Source organism: Aspergillus viridinutans (assembly GCF_018404265.1).
Source record: "Aspergillus viridinutans IFM 47045 DNA, scaffold_1, whole genome shotgun sequence".
Classification (NCBI taxonomy): domain Eukaryota; kingdom Fungi; phylum Ascomycota; class Eurotiomycetes; order Eurotiales; family Aspergillaceae; genus Aspergillus; species Aspergillus viridinutans.
This window is the reverse complement of record NW_025091217.1, coordinates 5,227,627-5,246,548: the sequence shown is the minus strand read 5'-3', so window position 1 is coordinate 5,246,548 and position 18,922 is coordinate 5,227,627. Positions and strand designations below refer to the sequence as shown.

The following is an 18,922-nucleotide window of genomic DNA, read 5'->3' as shown; positions in this document are numbered from 1 at the left end:
CGATCGACCCATGGTTTCCTCTATCTTAACCAAGATTTATCCTTGCTGTCATGATAGTCTACATTCTAATGACTGGATTCTCTTGAATGATGGATCCTTGATTCTCCAGTTGCTCAGCCAAGAAGATTGCCGGCGTTTGTGCCTTGGATTGTTTAATCAACTTAAGCAGTTCTGGCGGAATTGTCCGAAACTTACTGGATGACTCCATCCAACAGGGCTAAGTGATCATCAGGCATACATAGGGTCTGTGCTATATTTCACATTGGCTGATATATTGAGAACATCCTAATTTATCAGATAGTACAGATGTGGAGGAGGCTGTACCATACTAAAACCCTTCAGATGCGCGGTCTCGACTCCAGTTAGCACGTTTCAGCCGTGCGGCACAGCACCTTGCAGCACCGGCTTCAAGAGACCATACTAAAGCAGGAAAGGTTCCTGCCCTCATGAACATGTAAAGGGTCGCTAGTGAGATTAGCAAGAGGCTGTGAGCCTTATCTTGCCCTTTTGGCTGTTGGTTTCTCTGTTTGACGGGGCCGAATCTGTTTGACCTGGTCGATGATTCATGGCTAGGCTGGCTAGTTAGAAGTAGTAGTGTAACATTATAAAAGGGTGACGGGGTGCTATTGCAGCGAAACTCTTCGGTTCTTACAAGCCACTCTACTTCATCCATCATGGGTGTACTGGTCTTCTTCATTATTGCTCTCACTGTTCTGAGTAATGTCAGCTCTGCCACAGTGCGCTCACTCTCCAGAGAGGCTCAGCCGTTCAACTTCCCCAAGGCAAGACGTCTCTCTGCTGCTGTTTCTCGTTCAAAGCTTGAATCCAGAGCCGAGTTTGCATCCAATATTTTCAGAAGGGAAGCAAGTTTTGACTTCCTTCATGGTGACCAAGATCTCGAATCGGTCTTTGTGGCCACCTTAGACGTCAAGTCTCAGTCACCCATTCTGGCATTAGAGGAGTTGGATGACTCCGTCCAGGATGTGACCTGCAAGGAATCGCAGATTGACATATCGTTTGGATCAATTGAGCAAGTCCGCTCAGTCCATCGAGAACTCGAGCAGATCGACGGGTTCATCCTAGTCACCTCACATAGTGGGTGTAATCCTGATGGAGCAAGGTCAACACATCGGTCAGTACCTCCAATATAGACATAAGAGAGTATCATTAATTGTGTATAGAGTCACCAAGGTCGCAATTGACCCGACTCGCAACGTGCTGTCACTGGGGAAATCCGACTGTGACTGGCAAGACGCATTTCACACAACTAGAGTCTCCTTCTCACGCAGACATCCATCCGAAATCAGGAGACGTTCGACCACGCCCGTCAAGAGACAGCAGCAGTCGCAGTCTCAAGCACCGGAAACAACAAAAACAATGGAAGGGTCTGCTAAGACTCCGACGGTCACATTTCCTGCGCCGAGCGCAACGTCGGGGCTCTCATCGACTTCGACGAAGGAGCTCAATGAGCATTATGTGGACCGAAAGATATTTCCCCCTGACCTTCCTGCGGCGGACATGCTTCTGTAAGTACATTCAGTCGTAGTCCATCCGGATCCAAGCCGAGAAGAGAAGCTCATCTCGCAGACCATCAGGAATCAGCGTGTCTTGCAAGAATTGCTCCCTGGAAGGCAACATCGTCTTAAACAAGGGCTCTTTCGAGATTTCTGGATCTGATGGGTTCATGGATGCCGTCAACAACACCATCGCTTTCTTTGCCCATGGCAGCATCGAAGTAATTGCAAATGGCCTCTTTGCGCAGGTCGAACTTGAGTTCGATCTTTCTGCGAGTCAAGATCTGGTCACCTTTTCGGCTCAGCTTCCAGCTATCCCCCTCAGTCCTTTCGAGGTACGCTCGTTCAGAAGACTGCAATAGCCAATCACTGATGTGTGTTAGATTCCCGGAGTCCTCATGTTTGGCCCGATGATAGTGGCGGAGTTTGACATGAGTTTGAGCCTTGCCCAAAGCATTGGCTTTTCATATGGTTTCAACGTCTCCGTTAGTTCACCTCAGCCATTCCATCCTTTTCATCCTTAACTGACTTGTACTCAGGTCCCCGCAAATTCCAAAGTGGAGCTGAATATGGACGAGATCTCGAACTCCTCAATCACAGGATTGTAAGCTAACCCCGCGACTTCACCAGATTCTTCAACTGACCGTTGCTCAGTGACAAAACAACCGTTCATGCCTTGCCATTTCAGGCAAAAGCTGCTCTTGTTTCTCTTATAGCCAGTATCGGCTTCAAACCCCAGATCCTCCTCGGCATCAACACGGCAGTGGGTAGCGTGCAGGGGGGAGTCGGCGCCTTTCTCGAACTACCCAAGGTTTCTCTCAATGTGACACAGCTCGGTAACGTCAACGAGAAATGCGAAGCTGTCTCGAATGGCGATGGCAAGCTCACATCAATGCTGGATAATGTTTTTGGGAACTTTACAAATATTGTTCCCACCGTGGACATCAATCTGGGAGCCTTGGCGAATTTCGAGGTTGATGTCCCACGCGTTTTCACGGAAGCAGCTGCTGTGCAAACCGTACTGGCTTCAACGTCGTACCCCCTGCCGACGGCGTGCTTGCACTTTGACCCGGACAGCGGCGAATACAGATCTCCTACTCCTACTCCTACTCCGGTATCGTCTGCTGTAGGTAAGATTGCGACAGCTAAAGCGGAGAAGAGCCGGGCCGCTTTTGTGGGCATCAATCGTGGGTGGGTGCTATTATCAGTGATTGCGTGTTTATGCGTCTATTAGTGATGAAGAATGGAAGAATGTATTGCTGGGATGCTCAATATTTGTAGTGGCATCAACTTTAGGTATATATTTCTCGGCAGTCGTTGCGACGTTGCTAGTATTGCCGTTTGGCGAGATCGTAGAGTCAGAGTATTCAGGTCAGCCTGATAATATCCCTTTACTCTACCTTTGCATGTGCTTCAAAACCAGACCACAGTTTGAAGCAGTGATGTGATGCCCTGTAAGATATCTCGGTCTCACCGAGTATGAGTCACATGAAACTGCGGGAGCTGCATATGAAATACATCGGTCAGCCAATCAGATAACACAAACAGGAAGGTGGGGGAGGCCGTCGGGGTCCTAAAGCGGTTTAGGGCGCGCAACAGGCGGGGACCTAAAAGAGGAAAGGCGGGTGCCTGAGGTTGGTGACTGAGGCTGTGAAGGGTATCTAACAGTCAGCTTCCTCGTATTTGGCTCTTGTCGAGCAACCTTCCCTCATCTTCAGGCATCTCTTTCTCTTCATCCTTCGTCCTTCGGATCCTCTCCTCCTCCTCAATCAGAACATACGCCTGTTCACCTAGGTTGCACGACCTTCTGCCTTTTGGCGAGCTAAATCCTCAAAGAGTACATTCTTTCACTCTCGCAAGACCGTAACTAGCCGAGATCTTATCTCGAAGACGGACGGCTTCATCTCTAATATTAATCAATCTTTCATCGTCATTGGCATCACCTTTATCATTCAGCGTTATTCTTACTGCAATCGAAGCAATGTCTGCAAACCAATCGCTGTATCACATGGAGAACCCTGCTCGCGCTGACGAGTGGGTTGACTTTGACAACTCCTTCGAGTTCTCAACTGGGTATCTGGAGAGCAATCCACCCTCGCTGGACTCGATCTCTCCAAAAGACTTGGAGTTGGTGTACAGTGATGCAGACGCGCTGAATTGGGACTCGGAAGCCGCTCAATGGCCTCAATCAGCCTTCTCCGACCTCGTTGCCTTAGAGGACCCTTTAATAGGAAGCACAGAAATGCCATTGGACGTGGCTGGCTTCTCCGAGAATGTTCCTCCACTACCATCGTTTCCGGAAGTGGAGTGCTCTTCCTCGACATTTGATGCCACATGGTCATCATTCGACGCCTCAAATATGGCAGAAAACTACTACTCACCGTCGACCTACCGACAACTGATCGAATCTCAGGCAGCTGCTGACCCGCGCTGCTCCTCGAAAAAGGAAAAGCGTCTCGAGGCTTCCATTGCTTTGCACCTGCAGCGCTTGCAAGACGCTGCAACGGCTGATCTCAGTCTGTCTTCAGAGTCATGCGGCAGCTTTTCCTCCCCATGCTGGCCCGACTCTGCTGCAGGAAGCGCATCTGAGCCGCAGTCTCGTGGAAGCCCATCCAGCACATCAGCCTCTGAACCCTCCGCCAAGTCCTCTACCCCACCTTCTTCAAGGCCGAGCCCGGTCAGCGCTGGAGTAGAGTTGGTACTTGATTTGAATATGAACACGACCACCAATCTGCCGAAAAAGCAGAAACCGCGATCCCAAGCCCAGAAAGAAAACTACATCAAAGTCCGGAAACACGGGGCCTGCGAAAAACATCGAAAACAGCATAAGCGGGTAGGTCCTACATCGCCCGCCTATATCATCTCATGCTAATGGTGTACAGTGCAATTGCCTTGACAAGTCTGCTTCTCGTGTTCTGAACGACTCTGCCGTCGCAGCGCTAGCCCAATCCACCAAGGCCCGACTGGAGGTCAGAAACAGCGGCCAGAACATTATTGCAACCAAGCGCCTCGGCACCAGTACCTTGCCGACTCTACCACCCGCAATTCTGGACAGGAGCCGTGCGGTCAAAGCGGTGCCTGGATCTGTTCAACCAAGCACTGCGATTTCGCCAACGGTAAAGGCGAATGTACAACGTGTGGAACGTACTGTTCACAATTCTGCTGGACGTGTAAACACCGTGATCCCGCCAACTGTTTCGATGAATGTTCAACCCTCGGAGCGTTCCGCTCACAGTTCGGCTGGACGTGCAAACACAGCCGTTTCATGGACGCCCGCACCAAATGCTCAAGTCATGGGGCGTATCGTTCAGAATTCTGGTGGACACGTTATTTCGGTGAAATCTCCACTGAATGTCCAACGTTCAGAACGTTCGGCCCAGAATTCTGCCGACCGGCAAAACACCGCGCACGCGCATGTTCAAGTTTGTCAGTCGCCCAAGGAAGCAAAACCTTGGCGTACAGTCGACCACACTTCGTCGGTTCCTTGTCCACTGGTAACCCAGAACACACAAACGACGAGTGCTGGATTCCGTGGCCGGCAAGATGGCGCTGTTCGTGCTGTTCATTTCACTCCGGGTCTACTCCGCGAGTCCTCTGGTGTACTCCGGCCATTCAGGTACAGGCCGACTTCCCAGAACGACGTTGGAAGGGTCGTCGAGAGCCAAAGCACCCAGGCAAACAAGCACGTAAAGGGCAAAGAAAATTTCTGGACATGGAGTCTACCTGGAAGCCGAGCAGAGGTGATCGAGAATTCTACTGTTGCCGAATATGCTGGTGCGGTTGTTCGCAATACCGCCCTAGCGTTCTTGTCCTTCTGGCAATCTTCCACCTCGCTCACTTCGTGGGCAGGACTACTCTTTGGCCGGTTAGTTCTATCCTCTTCTCGCCAGCATATGCTGGCCAGGAAAGGAATGGGACTGGCTTAAGAGTGCCGTGCTCGATTCCTCGGTCTTGTCTGTTCTTTGAGCGTTTCCGTCCTTGTGCTTGGTGCTTGATTGTGGAGTTCTTTAGCGATTGTGCACTTGATATCCCATAGTACATTAAAAGTTGTATCTCGAATAGATTTTCCTTGTCGCCTCATGAAAGCAGTAGCTAAAGCTAGATCGCTATATCGAATGTGTTTGTTCTTGGGATTAATGGATTTATCTAGAGCAGACCCTCCCAGGGCCCGGCGTGCTTAATGCTGGCTGACCCTGGTGAAGCAACACAAGAAATAGAAGCTAAATAGTGTATAATCCACACTAGGTAATAATGAAAGAGAACCATATGGTCTTGACTACAACCATGGTCTCTCTATTTTTGGTCATCGTGGCCATTGAGCTAAGATTCTAGATCCCGCTTGCAAAGCCTGGTGCCGAGTGTGGAGGCGGAGATTCGCCATGGTTATGATGCGATGATGTCAACCGGATTCTCCTCGCCACGGGAAGTATATAAACATGGACGTGTACACAGCATCCATCTCCTCAAGACATTACTCGCTGTAAATATCGTGCAGATTTAAAATACATATGCATAGGCCTGGCTTTACATTGTAAGAGATATACAAGATGACCGACTCCTACACCAGCTCCTCCTACTACTACAGCTCCACCACCAACACCACCAACGGCAACACCACCACCGGCCACCGGTACACGACCACCTCGCACACCGACCCCAACGGGACCACGGTGGTCCGCACCGCCCACCAAGACCTAGGCCAGCCCGCCGTCGTCGAGGAGCGCCGCTACGACCGCACCGGCCAGGAGCAGCAGATGCTGGCGTCCGGGTCGGAGACGCTCCCCGGCGGGGTCCGGCGCATCACAGAGCTGGACGACGAGACGGGCGCGACGGCCTACGACGCGGGGACGCATTATGGGATTCCGACGACGGGGACGGAAAGTGAGCGCGATGAGAGGAGCCGCGGCGATGAGTGGTGGAGTTCGTCGGTGGGGAGATCGTCGTACGATATCGGGACCCCCTTACCTGGTGCTAGGACTTACAATGCGTACACAGGGGCGTATGAGGAGCAGCGTGCCGATTACGATGCCGATGGGGTGCCGCGGTATCGGGGCCGTGGCCAGAGTGGGTATTCGGCTGAGCAGAAGGCCAGTCGGGAGTTTGAGACGGATCAAGGGACGAGGTTGAAGAGGGAGACGGATGTGAATATGTCGGATTTGTTGTAGTTGTCCAATAGGTTGAATAGCTGTACAGAATGGATTGTTGTGCAAGTCGTGGTGCATCGGGATCGTAAGTCGTAGCAATGTATCTGTTGATCGAGGCTATACCCTGATTCTTCCCTCGGCCCATCTCGCTCGTGTTCTCTCAAACACCCACGGCAGCTGAAACACCCAGTGACAAAGCATACCCGCCACGAAGCCGATGGCATCATTCTTGAACCCCACGAGCAAGCCCACGGTAACCATCATGACGGTCCACCGCCTCTTCCGCTCGATATCACTGAGCATGGGCCCGATTTCATGCTCGCTATCGCCCGTCAGTCCCTGTCCAGACCCGGCGATATCCCTGGCTCCAGTGGTGTTGAGGCTTTCGCCGACGCTGACCAGCTCCAGACCGGCAGCAATGACCATCACACCGAGCAGCGCGGAGGGGAACCGCTTCAGCAGCCCGACCAGAGTCTCCCCGAAGAAAACGCCAATCACCAGTTTCAACCCTCCCAGGAAAATGACACTCGAGCCAGACCGGGCCCCAAACCGGTACTGCGCCGCTAGCCCCCCGGAGCCATGGCAGACCGGCATCGCCCCGAACCAGCACCCAACGAGATTCATACCAGCCACACTCAACCCGATGGCCGTGATGGACGGCGTCTTCACCCGTGGCAAAAGATCGCCCGCCAGATGCACGACCGCCACAATCGAGTTGAGCGTGGTCAGCGGGATCTGCCCGACTCCCGCATCCAGCGCGCCCACCTTCCACTCCGACAGCCCGGGAAACACCAAAAACGGACGCCAGATCTCCATCGACGGCAGATCCGCTGCCAAAGTCGACTGGACAAGAGCAAATGCCAATCCCAGAGTGAACACGATCAGCGCATAAGGTACATTGCGATAGACATTTGTGAAGAGTAGGAAGATAAACGCCGCAATGGCCCACAGACGATTATCTGCCCATGAAGGCTGGATCCACCCCAGCGGTGCGAGGGTCTTCCCCGCTGCGGTGATGACCAGGGACAATCCCGCGCCCACCTGGATTCCCTTGATGACCGGGATTGGGATCACATTGGCAAACCAGTGAAGCAGACCCGTCACGCTGAAGAGCAGGATGCATGCACCTACAAAAATCCCGGCCGCAGCGATGGTCCCGTTGCTGAAGGATCGGGCGATCGCTACCGCGGCAATGGCCTTCATAGGCTGCACGGGGAGTGGGATCCCAAAGAATACACCCGTCAGGATGTTGAACATGCCGGAGAATATCAGGGTGCTCGACAGCGAGACGGTCCCATTGACAGCCAGGGCGATGGCGATGGGAAGAAAGGTGCCCAGATCGCCAAGAGAACCGGAGATCTCGGAAACATAGTGATTTCGAAATGTTCGCAGGTTGTGCGAGGATATCTCGCGAAGAGTTTCAATCTTCATGGTGTGATTGATTCAATTTCAATTGATCAATCGATGTTTGTCGACAGGTTGTCGAGAAAAGGAGTATGGAGACTATTAGATAAAGTGGAGGAACCATGGAAAAAGTCAAGAAAACAAGGATGACGCGGAGTCATGTGGCCCACCACGTTGACTGCTCCAAGCAAGATAAGCTAGGCGATCCACGATCAGAAGATTCAGAAGATCTTGAAATCTTGTCATCATGATGCGATGGATGTGACATACTTGGAAGTCATTCTTTTTACCAACGCAAATACATGATTTGTTGTTGGTCCTCAGGCCAGGGCCAAACCAAAGCGGGGTATCAATGAGTTACGGATAACCTCAGTCACTCATTAGCACTATAAGATAGGATCCGCAGACTGATAAGATCGATCCTTAATCTACACTACGGGGTACACGGCTCGAAGAGTATGAGTTTTGCATTTCACTGTCAGAGCTATCCGGAGATAGCGAGAGACTGTGTATTCAAATACACTGCGGATAAGCGAGTAATGAGAGTCAGGAACTAGAAACACAGCGAGGTAATGACTGGACGGCAACTAGGTAGCCAGATTGTTGAATGAGCAGTTATGCCCATTGTATTGCGAGTTAGTAGTCATCACCACGGCTGATGACTTCTTTCCCACCGCTGTGGAGGAGAATCGTATGCTCGAACTGGGCCGTGTAGGACCCCTTCACGTCGACAAGCGGGGAATAACTTTCAACAATGCCGTTGTCGATCAGATTCTTCATCTGTGTAGTAAAGTCAATAATCGTATATACAATATCGTCTCAGTTGCTTACCCCAAGAAGATAGTTATTCACCCCAAGACGCTCGAGATACCGGCGCGAAAAGACGATGCTTCCAAAGTTGGCGTCGATGGTTTTGAGCAGAGATTTTGCCGAAGAAAGACGCAGATTGGCACCAGACATGTTCTCGTTTCTCCCGTAGCCGTAGACTCCGACCTACTGCAGCATTAGAAAATAGAACGTACTGGAGGGAAAAACTCTCTCTGGTGCCCCTACATTATCATCGAGGAATCCTCTGCCGGTACTTCCAAAAGTCTCAATGGCATATACTTCTCCCTCTTCCATCTTGTCCTGGTTGTTGTTCTTGATAAAGGGAATCTGTTTCCCGCCGTGGATATGGTACCGGAGAATATCGTGGCCAGTGATGTTCCGGATAGCCTTGACAGGGAAGACTTTTCCGTCAATCTCGACTTCGTAGCTCTCCATCACCTCCTGGATCGCGGCACCAATGTCGCTCATTCTTGCATCAACACCAGCATGCTACCTGCGCATTAGCATCACGGTGAAAAAGCGTGCCAAGACAACAGACATACCTTGATGCCGGTATTTGTTGCCTCCCTCACTGCAGTAAGGAGATTATCGTACTTGTCCTCAAAAGCGACGGTAAATGCCGAATCGACAATGCGACCATTCACATGCACGCCGAAATCTACTTTGAGAACATCACCCTTGTCCAGGATGACGTCTTTCTCACGCGGATTTGGCGTCCAATGAGCGGCAATGTGATTCAAGCATAAGCCAGTGGGGAAACCCATGCCGGCTTTGAAAAAGTCTCCCGGTTCAAGTCCCTGATGGCCGGAAAGCGCGCGGACACCATCTTCGATACCCTCGGCAATCGACAGAAGAGTTGCTCCCGGCTTGATAAGCTCTTTCTGCGCATATTGGCGGACCTGGCGATGGATTTCGGCAGCCTGGCGGTAATCGGAGAGGAAGTCGTCGTCCCAGAGACGCGAGTTGTAACGCGACTCTTCGTCGGTCGTGCGCGACGTACAGTCGTACGGGACGAGTTCCCCGACTGGATACTCTGAGGGGAACAGAGTCGAGACTAGCACACGCGGTGGGCTAGTTTGCTTGAGCCCAGCCGCCGAAAGGCTTCCCGCTTTGGTCTTCTTCTTCTTCTTGTTGGACTTCTTGCGTTTCTTTTTCTTTTCTGTTATGGATAAACGTCAGTGGAGGTTCACCTGATCGAGACTTTGGAAGTGGTTGATTGAGCTTACCAACATTGGACGTCTCGGTGTTCACCCCATTTTCTTCGGCATCCTCGTCGTCTTCATCATCACCAATGACTCCGCGATCCAGATCGGCCGATCCCGAGCCATTTCGAGAGGTCTGAGGGTCGGGATCGGCTGGCTTGAGCTCATTGGAGTTGGAGGCTATATGGTAAGGATAAGTTAGAGTTTGCTGACGGTTGTTGTTTGTGGGAGGGTAAAAGTCATACCATGAGGAGCCTGCCAGTGTCCTTCAGGGCTCTTTGATCCCATGCTGTGGTTCCAAATCGCAGTGCTGACATGAACTGATGGCGAGCTAATTTGACAATGTGGTCAGTTTCAGTTGTCAGGAAGAAAGAGAAAGGAAAGCGGGGATTGAAGAATGTGGCTGATGGTTGCCTCACGATCGGTTGCCTAAAAAGGAAAGGTTTGCATATTTTGGCTCTTGGATACAAATTGAGACATTTATGCCAAGCACAACTACGCTTCAGCAATTATCTACTCTACGGAGTACTGCCACCACAATTATTATCTGCCTATTCTGTCATTATTACTGTCGAGCTTGGAGATTTCATCTGTGGAGACTCTACAACGACCCGTGCCTACTTATCCTAATGCTTACGGACTGCCAGTGTATGAGTCGGGCGCTTGCCAGTCCTCACAGGTTTACCCCCGTAGGTACCCTCGTGGTAAGATACAATGATGGACAGAGTCAATTGAGTATCCATGCATGAGATTTGTCAAAATCCCTGGTCATTCCATCATCCTTGCAATTATCACTGCTCTCTATGGGCACTCAGATGAACCGCTGTGCCCAATGTTTGCTTCCTCTTTCCCCTCCTTCTGCAGGCCGTTTGTCTCTTGTCCTCTCCAGACATCGTCCTCTGTCGGACACGAGAAAAAAGAAAAGGAAAAAGCAAAGAAAAAAGCAAGGACAATATAGTCTGCGAAGCTGTTTCAAGGCATCTGAGCCCAAATCATCCGACAGGTCAACCGGCAAATTATGAGGAATGGTCCCGGCCGAGATCCTAGACGTCTCGTCTCCCCCATTTCTCCTGCTCTTCGATGGACAGTTCGTCCGGACGTCGCCGGATCATCTAGCTCGGGTTGATCTGTCACTTTTTATTGGCCATGTCATATACTACAGCCAGCTGATGGCAGGAAAATAGTAATGTGGGGAACCAGCTTGACTCAGGTAGCCACAGTCTGCACGCAACAATCTGACAGGGTTCGCTGTGACTTGCGAGAACCACGATGAACCAATAGCATCATCCTTCACAAGCAATTCCAGTTGCCTGTCTCGCTCACTCTGTCAATGGAGCGATCTGGCTCTCGCTAACTTTGACATTCACAGCAGTTTGCATGAAGAGCAAGCCTCGATGGCACGGTCGTTCGATCCACCAATCTGCAATAAACAGCTGTGGTAACTGGTAACTGCTGCAATTTAGAGTGCGAGGGAGAGCCTACCCGGTGCGGAAGAAGCTCGCATAGAGCTGCTTCTTTCCCCCAACTTTACTGCATACGCATCGAGAGGACAAATGAGGGCACGCTTGTGCTTTCTTTTCTCAGGGTAGAAGACATGTCAATTTCTAAACCAGTCGAGTCTCTCCTGAGGGTGCGTCTCCGAGGAGCGCCATCTCGCTCAATCACAGTGCAACAAAAGTCCTCTTGGATGCAGATGGGACGCGTTGAGCGCCACTGTCTCGAAACCCCAGTCATTCAGCCAGCCTGTTACCGGCGACGCCGTGGGAAAGCATGGATCTGGAACGTCTTCCTACTCCATGATAGTGAGAGCCCAGACTGATGTCGGGCACTCCGTTCAGAGAATATCATCTCAATGCACATTTGACTGCACGCATCCAGATGGTTGCTCTGCACGGTGCTCGCCGTGGTGTACAGCGACGTAGCATACAAAAATCCCCCCTTTTTCCCTATATGAATATTTAAGGGAACTATGCCCTCTCAAAATCGTCTCGCTGCTATGGTCTGCAAAATCTTTTATCCACTTACTCAATGGTCTTTTTTATCTGATGCTGGTTTGAGTTGCTTTTTTTGTTGTTTTGCGGGTCGTCGTCGGGACTCAAACAAAACGACAGTTGATTTCCACTCCCCTCCTAGGTCCACAGTCACTGCACCTCCAACTAGTAATTCAAAGCAATCATCATCTGCAAGGTTCAAGACCCCTCCACCTGTCGTCCAGACTCAGGCCTCTGCAGAGTCATCAGATAACACCACCTCAACTATAGCTCCGGTCATCTTAACTACCATGGCAGCCACAGTTTCCTCTCCCTTGCCTCCTGGTTTGCTAGCTAGCAACAGACGTGTCTCGGGTCTCATGGACAGCGATGTCCTCTCAAACAATGGCGTCGCCCGTTCCGTCACTTCCCGTAGGGTGTCCTCCAGGAAGTTCAAGACTGTCGAGACATCAGAAGTATCCAGTTTGGTGCACTCCCTCAAACGTCGAAGTGGCGACGAGATCGGCGCTGGTGCATCGTCGAAGCTGTTGAACCATACACATGACTCTGTCTTGGACTGGATCCGTTCCCAGCGGATGAGCCTGCTCCCCCCTGAAGGGAGTAGCTACGACAAGGTGCTATCATGGGCGCAGCTTTTTGTCGAGAGGCTGCACTCTTTCGACGAGGCGATTGAGGAGTTTGCCGGTGACAGCTATTTAGCGGCGCGGTTGGCTTATGGCTATTGTGCTTTGTTACTCGAGGTACAATCACGTATCCTATCCAAACGATCACACGACGCTGACACACTAGCAGCTAGGGCAGGAAAATGCGTCTGCGCTCATGATTTCCTTTGGCTTCTTCTACGGCACTTCGATGAAGCTTGGCAATCTACTTGAGCGGACGGAGCTGTTCAGCGTCTCCCAAGAAATTCGAGAGCAGCTGGTTCTCGCTCTTGCGGACTTGGTCACCCTGGTCGCCAGTGTGTCCATGCACTTTCACAAGGCGATCCTCGGCCTGACCACGGCATCGATCTCCATCGACCTTTACAAGACCTTCCCTGGTCAGATTCAGACATTCCGTGACCGATGCGAGAAGATTTCCGAGGCCATGTGGCGTCATCAAGTCCTGAGGGAGAACTTGGACCTCGAAAAAGGTATATCCATCGCTTTATCTATTTGGGTAGCCGCTGACCAGGAACAGTGTCTGATCCGAAGGCAATCAAGCTATGGCTGAGCCCCGAAGATCGTGTTCTCGGTAATGTCGCGGAGCAAAGCTCCCATCTGGCCCATGACCGGGAGGAAATGACCTGTCTTTGGATGGCACCTTACTTGGCACGCTTTTTGAAGAGTCCGCTCAAAACTCTTGCTATCGCTGGCAAGCCTGGTTCCGGACGAACCGTTTTGGCCTCGGTAATTGTCGATCACCTGCAGCACACGATTGGGGGCATTTCCTACGCCACATTGTTCATTCCAATCAGTGAGTATCTCGGACTCTTCATTCTGTGAGTAACCTCCTAATTTTATCTGCAGATGCAAGAGTTCCAGCAGAGGCTACACCGCGTGCGGTAGCCAGAAGCATCCTGTACCAGCTTTTCGATAAGCGCATCGGAAATGTGCAGTTGTTGCAGATCCTGAGTGTCGCTCACGACCGCAGCAAGAAGGCCACTAATGAGCAGGATTATGACAGTCTTCTGTGGAATGCTTTGGAGGCGGCACTCAGCGTCGCTCTGCCTGGTGCCAAAGAGCTTGTCATTGTCGTTGATGGCGTCGACGAAGCATCCTGCAGTGAAACCGCCATGCTCAATCAGCTGACCACAGCCACTGCTAAGGGGAATAACGTGAAATTGATCACCCTGGGTGCACTCAAGCCTCCCACTGCGGCAGGTCAAGCCTTTGTCCAGATCACCGAGGAACTCATCTTCGATGATATCGCCGCCGTTGTACGGGATCAGTTACAGCAGAGTCGTGTCTTCTTGGACATGTCTGAGCTGGATCAGGAAACCATCGTTGGCCGGATCACGGAAGCATCCCAAGGCTCGTTCCTGTGGGGGAAGCTCGCCACAAAGCGGGTTCGCTACGAGGAGACTGAGGAAAGCCTCCACAAGGCCGTGGATGCCCTGTTGAGTGCCAAGCTTACTCTTGCCGACTTTGTCGACCAACTTTTGCAAGGACCCAACGTCTCTGAAGATGCAAAGCACATGTTGCTCTGGCTTGTTACAGCCGATCGGCCGCTTCTATTGAAGGAACTCGAGCTTTTGGCTTCCATACAGCTCGACAAGCTCGCGGTGGCGGAGCGTAAGCTCGACGTACTGCAAGTCTTGAAACCACTCAATGGTCTGGTATTCGTGCAAGATGGCCAGGTTTTTATTCGTCACGGTCTCGTCAGAACCTCCCTCCTGGATATTTTTAGCAAGGGCAAACTAGTTTCGACCGTCAAAGACCGTCACGCTGATCTCGTGACTCGCCTGTTGATTTACATCCGGGCAACGGTGACGCAGGAGAATGAACTCTCCCTTGTATCGCTGGACTGGCACGATACCGACCGCCTCGTCAACAGGAATCCCCTGCTCGAATTCGCCGTCCGCTACTGGGTGCACCATGTTCGGCAAACCTCGGCGTTCACAGCCAAAGGTGAGGTTGCAGCAGCGAAGGAGTTCGCCAAGGTGCTACCAACTTCGGTCACGACCCTGCGACTTGAGAGCACGCTGTGGGAAAATGCACCTACACCCACGCTGCTGCTCTACTTGACCACTGTCACCAACATCTACCGCCAGATGCTGTCGACGAATCATGTTGTGACTCTTCAGTCCATTATCTTCTTGGCTCTTTTGAACCAGCGGCTGGAATGTATCTCTGAGGCCATTCCTCTGTTCTATGAAGCTGCCACGCTGAGCCGCACGCGTCTGACTTCACGCCATATCGTGACAATGCAGATGGCTAGGACCTTCGTGGAGCTGACCGAGCAGAGAACCACAAGCACCAAGACCGAGATTATGGTCAAGAGAGAAGAGGTCTTGGTGCTGTTGGTTGAGTGCTACAAGCGTCACTATGGAGAGGATTCTGAAACTGTGGTCACACTTCTCAGGCAATTGATCGAGCACTACCGCCTGATTAAGGAAGAGGAGAAGGTTCAAGAGATACTCGCTTCAATTGAGTCCTTTACCACGCACCATCATCGTCATGGTTCCAGTGGTGCTAACGGGGAGCTGGAGATTCGTCTCAAGGGCCTCAAGGGCACTAACGGGCTAATTGGTACCGGGTTGTCGCTGGACTATGAAGAAGGCGACGAACTCATCCAAGAATCCGAGTCGTACGACGTTGAGGAATGGATTAAAAAGGCCGAGATCTACGTGGCCGAATGCAAGGTCGAACTTGCTGAGCGTACATACGTCGAGATCTGGCAACGAGTGAGCAGAGAGTACCGCACTCATTACTCTGCGTACTGGGAGGAGCGGAAGATGGCCACTGTGTTGGCATACTCCAGGTTCCTTGTGTCTCAGAAGAGACAGTACGAGGCCTCCTCTGTGTTGTCAAGTCTGTGGCAAGAGTATGAGCAGGCAAGCATCTCGATCTCCGAAACTTCCGTGTCCTACTTCCAGGAAATCGCCAAGATGATGAAGGTCGTTGGCATCTCCGAGGTGGCACTCTCGGTCTACAAACGCTGCTCCAGATACTATGAGAGCGTCAATTCAACCCACAGCTCCACGTATAAGGAGATACAGGAGAGCATCCGGACTACCTCGAAGGAGGTTGTCAAGTCCTTCAGTTCTTCGAGCACGGTCATATCAGAGACGACCATCGAGGAGGTCTTTTACGACGGCTCCACCGAGACCATTGAGGAGTCTTCGTTCACAGCTATGCATCAGTATATTGAACTGTATATTTCGCAGCATCGCTGGCAAGACGCCACGCGCGTGCTCAAGAAGATCCTACGTCTTGTCTGGCCTTCTCTCTTTGCGCCATCGGTGCAGGATGTCACCCTTCCCGAGAAGCATGTCGAGCATTGCGTTGAACTTGCTGCCCGTCTCGGTTTGTGCTATCATTCTCGGCGTCGCTTGAGCAAGGAGGAGGACATCCGCCTGAGGGTGTACCGAGCAGCCCGTGCCGAGAGGAAGGTGGAAGACAGGCTGCGTGAGCGCGCTACCACCGAATTGCTTCGTTTCTTCGAGCATACCTCGCAGACGGAGATGATTATCAACCTTCGACAGGAGATGTTGAGCGATTATATCGAAGCCTACGGGGCTGAGCATGAGCGTGTAATCAAGACTCTCTGGGTCCTGGCCGAGCTAACGCGTCCTCGTCCGATTTTCATCGAATACTACCAGCAAATAATCCGAGCGTTGAACAAGGACTCCCCGGCCTGCCATACAGATGCCATTGAGCCGATGGTCATTGTCGCCACTGAGCTGTGGAATCAAGGGCGCTATCTGGACGCCTTGGCCTACTACAAGATCATTTTCAATACGTTCCTGACCCAGCCCAAGCTCGGTTTCAAGTTCCAGGTCCAGGAGTTTGTGCAGGAGCTTTTCGAGCGCTACACACGCTGCTTGCGCAGTGTCCACGCAGAGTTCACTGTGCTACACAAGGTCACGGTCGAATACCGAGCTCGGTGTACGGCAGTTTTTGGTGTGACTGCATCGATTACCATCCGAGCGACCCTGAGTCTTGCAAAACTCTGTCAGGAGTCTAAGCGCTTTGAGTCTGAAGCTATCACTCTCTATGAAGAGCTTCTCAAGATCGAATCCACGGAGATAGACAGGGAAGAAATCTCCGCGACGCTGGATGGTCTCGTTGAGGAACAAGCAGAGGCTACTAGCTCTTCCACTCACAGTGAACGGACTTTCAAGGTCATGCGGAAGCGCATCACCACCGTGCGTGAGACACACGGCTGGGCTCATGAGGAATCTCTGACTCGGATGAAAGAGATGATCACTATCTACACGGAGCGGAAGGAGACTGAAACTGTGGTGCGCGAGCTCACCGAGGCGACCGTGCATATCCTGATGTCCGAAACGTCTTCCACTCGCTTGATCGCTGCGGCCAGCACCATCGCGTCCTGCTATATTGCAGCGGGTCAGATCCAAAAAGCGGTCGAGCTGTCGCACGAGATCTATCGGCAGATTGTGATGAAAGAAGTCGTCAACGTCGAGACTGTCCAGTTTGACCTCTCCTCCAAGGAGCGCAAGAGCCTCACGTTCTTGGCGCAGCTCGAGTATATCCTTCGGCGCAACACTTCGGTCACGGTGACGGAGATCCTTGCCGCGTTGACCACCGAGTATGTCTACTTTGAGGAGTTCCGGAGACTGATCACGTCCAAGAGCAGCACCATCCAGACGGCCACCGCGTCTGCTGCTCGACTGTACCACTTCCTGGTTGCTAATGACCGGCAAGCTGCAGCCGCCCGGGTCTTTGATGATTTCCTCGGCTATTTCGCCGCCACGGAGGGCAAGCGCGTGGACCTGACCGAGACCTCGCGGGTGAAGATCCTGGTCATTACTATTTTGGACCACTTCAGTTCCCATCATTCGCACGACTTTGTCCGCTCCATTGGCATTGCAAGCATCCATCGGGTCACGGAACTTCTCAAGGACCAACGCTACGAAGCGGCTTGCGATCTGGCGCTGGTCAGCCTCAAATACCTATCGGCTCATGATGTCTACCGGAGTGCTGCTATCGTCAAGTTTGCCTTTGTCTTGGGTATGACCATTTCTGGGCGCGATGTCGTACCTCGCCCCGATGACGCCATTCGCAAGAAGCTCCTGGGTGTGTCCGCTGTCATCATCCAGGACGCACTCCGCGTCATCGATGGACTCAAGATCGACCTGTCGCAGATCGGCCTCCACCACCTGAACAATCTCATCGGCCTCCTGGGCGAGCAGCAAGACTACCAAACTCTCGCTTGGCTCCTGAACAAACTCTGGAACAGCCGCGAAGCTCAGCGTACCTGGAAGCCATATGTCACACTTGCGCTGGGCCGCCGCCTCGTCCTGGCCCGCTACCTCGTCGGCGACTCGATGGCCGCGCTGCGCTTGGCCGAGGACATTGTGTACAATTGCCGCCGCGTGCACGGTGCCTGCCACCCCGCTACACTGGATACCTCTGTCCTTTTGTCCCAGCTGTATATTGGCGTCGGCCTGCGGTACCAGTCCCACAAGAACGGACAGGAGATGGCCAACCGGTACTACAAGAAGAGCGCGGCGCTGCACGAGAACCTGCTCCGCATCTTCAGCGACCCCTCGTTTGCCGAACTGGAGTGCGGTCTCGACAACAGCATGAGCCTGGATGGCTCCACGTACGACCTCGATTTTGGCGAGCCGGTTGGCCACGTCCCGGACGGCGAACGTGTGCGTCGGCACCTGTATCTGCTGAAACTCGCTGTGCAGCGGTTGGGTGATTGGCCCAAGGACTACAGCGAGTATGAGCGGCTGAACGCGGACCTCTTCCGGGAGTTTCCGACTGATCTAAAGGGCGTGGATGGAGTGGAGAAGTGGGATCTGACGGCGTTTGGGGCGGGCAAGGCGGAAGGAAATGCAGATATGTTGGAGACTGAGTTTACGGGGTGGGAGTTTTTGGAAGCTCCAGCGCCAGTGGAGTAATCTTTTGCGTTTGTATATGTTGAGTTGCAGTCTTATTCTTGTGTTTGTATTTTCTGTTTTAGGATGATATCAAATTGTTTCAACTGTGGTCAGATGCAATGCAGTTCAATTATAGCACTTCTTCAATAGTTCCTTCTATTTCATGTAGAACTATGCAGTGATCAAAGCAAATGAACTGACTATTGCTGTCTTGGGAATGCCATTCAGATGCTGGATACATCCCATGTCTGCGATTATAGCATTGCAACATTAATGTACGAGTACT

The 18,922-nt window shown here is 52.1% G+C and overlaps 6 protein-coding genes across 6 annotated transcripts; 4 read left to right on the top strand and 2 right to left on the bottom strand.

Annotated features, from left to right (window-relative positions):
- Positions 1 to 674: 674 nt before the first annotated feature.
- Aspvir_001526 (putative GPI anchored protein) lies at positions 675 to 2,748 on the top strand (the record flags this gene model as incomplete). Its single annotated transcript, XM_043266646.1, has 6 exons — positions 675 to 1,132; positions 1,182 to 1,526; positions 1,588 to 1,849; positions 1,898 to 1,999; positions 2,054 to 2,118; positions 2,169 to 2,748. 6 exons carry the CDS (start codon positions 675 to 677, stop codon positions 2,746 to 2,748), a joined length of 1,812 nt encoding a protein of 603 aa, XP_043122581.1.
- A 747-nt stretch (positions 2,749 to 3,495) lies between these two features.
- Aspvir_001525 (uncharacterized protein) lies at positions 3,496 to 5,440 on the top strand (the record flags this gene model as incomplete). The annotated part of the gene is made up of 2 exons (XM_043266645.1): positions 3,496 to 4,347; positions 4,397 to 5,440. 2 exons carry the CDS (start codon positions 3,496 to 3,498, stop codon positions 5,438 to 5,440), a joined length of 1,896 nt encoding a protein of 631 aa, XP_043122580.1.
- Positions 5,441 to 6,061: 621 nt separating this feature from the next.
- On the top strand, positions 6,062 to 6,679 carry Aspvir_001524 (uncharacterized protein; the record flags this gene model as incomplete). Its single annotated transcript, XM_043266644.1, has 1 exon — positions 6,062 to 6,679. The coding sequence occupies one exon, from the start codon at positions 6,062 to 6,064 to the stop codon at positions 6,677 to 6,679; it is 618 nt and encodes a 205-aa protein (XP_043122579.1).
- Positions 6,680 to 6,775: 96 nt separating this feature from the next.
- Positions 6,776 to 8,089, bottom strand: Aspvir_001523 (putative sulfate/molybdate transporter; the record flags this gene model as incomplete). The annotated part of the gene is made up of 1 exon (XM_043266643.1): positions 6,776 to 8,089. The coding sequence occupies one exon, from the start codon at positions 8,087 to 8,089 to the stop codon at positions 6,776 to 6,778; it is 1,314 nt and encodes a 437-aa protein (XP_043122578.1).
- Positions 8,090 to 8,698: 609 nt separating this feature from the next.
- On the bottom strand, positions 8,699 to 10,380 carry Aspvir_001522 (putative methionine aminopeptidase, type II; the record flags this gene model as incomplete). The annotated part of the gene is made up of 6 exons (XM_043266642.1): positions 8,699 to 8,842; positions 8,894 to 9,055; positions 9,116 to 9,379; positions 9,433 to 10,049; positions 10,117 to 10,272; positions 10,338 to 10,380. 6 exons carry the CDS (start codon positions 10,378 to 10,380, stop codon positions 8,699 to 8,701), a joined length of 1,386 nt encoding a protein of 461 aa, XP_043122577.1.
- Positions 10,381 to 12,061: 1,681 nt separating this feature from the next.
- Positions 12,062 to 18,657, top strand: Aspvir_001521 (NACHT domain protein; the record flags this gene model as incomplete). The annotated part of the gene is made up of 4 exons (XM_043266641.1): positions 12,062 to 12,823; positions 12,876 to 13,215; positions 13,263 to 13,538; positions 13,592 to 18,657. The coding sequence occupies 4 exons, from the start codon at positions 12,062 to 12,064 to the stop codon at positions 18,655 to 18,657; spliced, it is 6,444 nt and encodes a 2,147-aa protein (XP_043122576.1).
- Between the last annotated feature and the right edge of the window lie 265 nt (positions 18,658 to 18,922).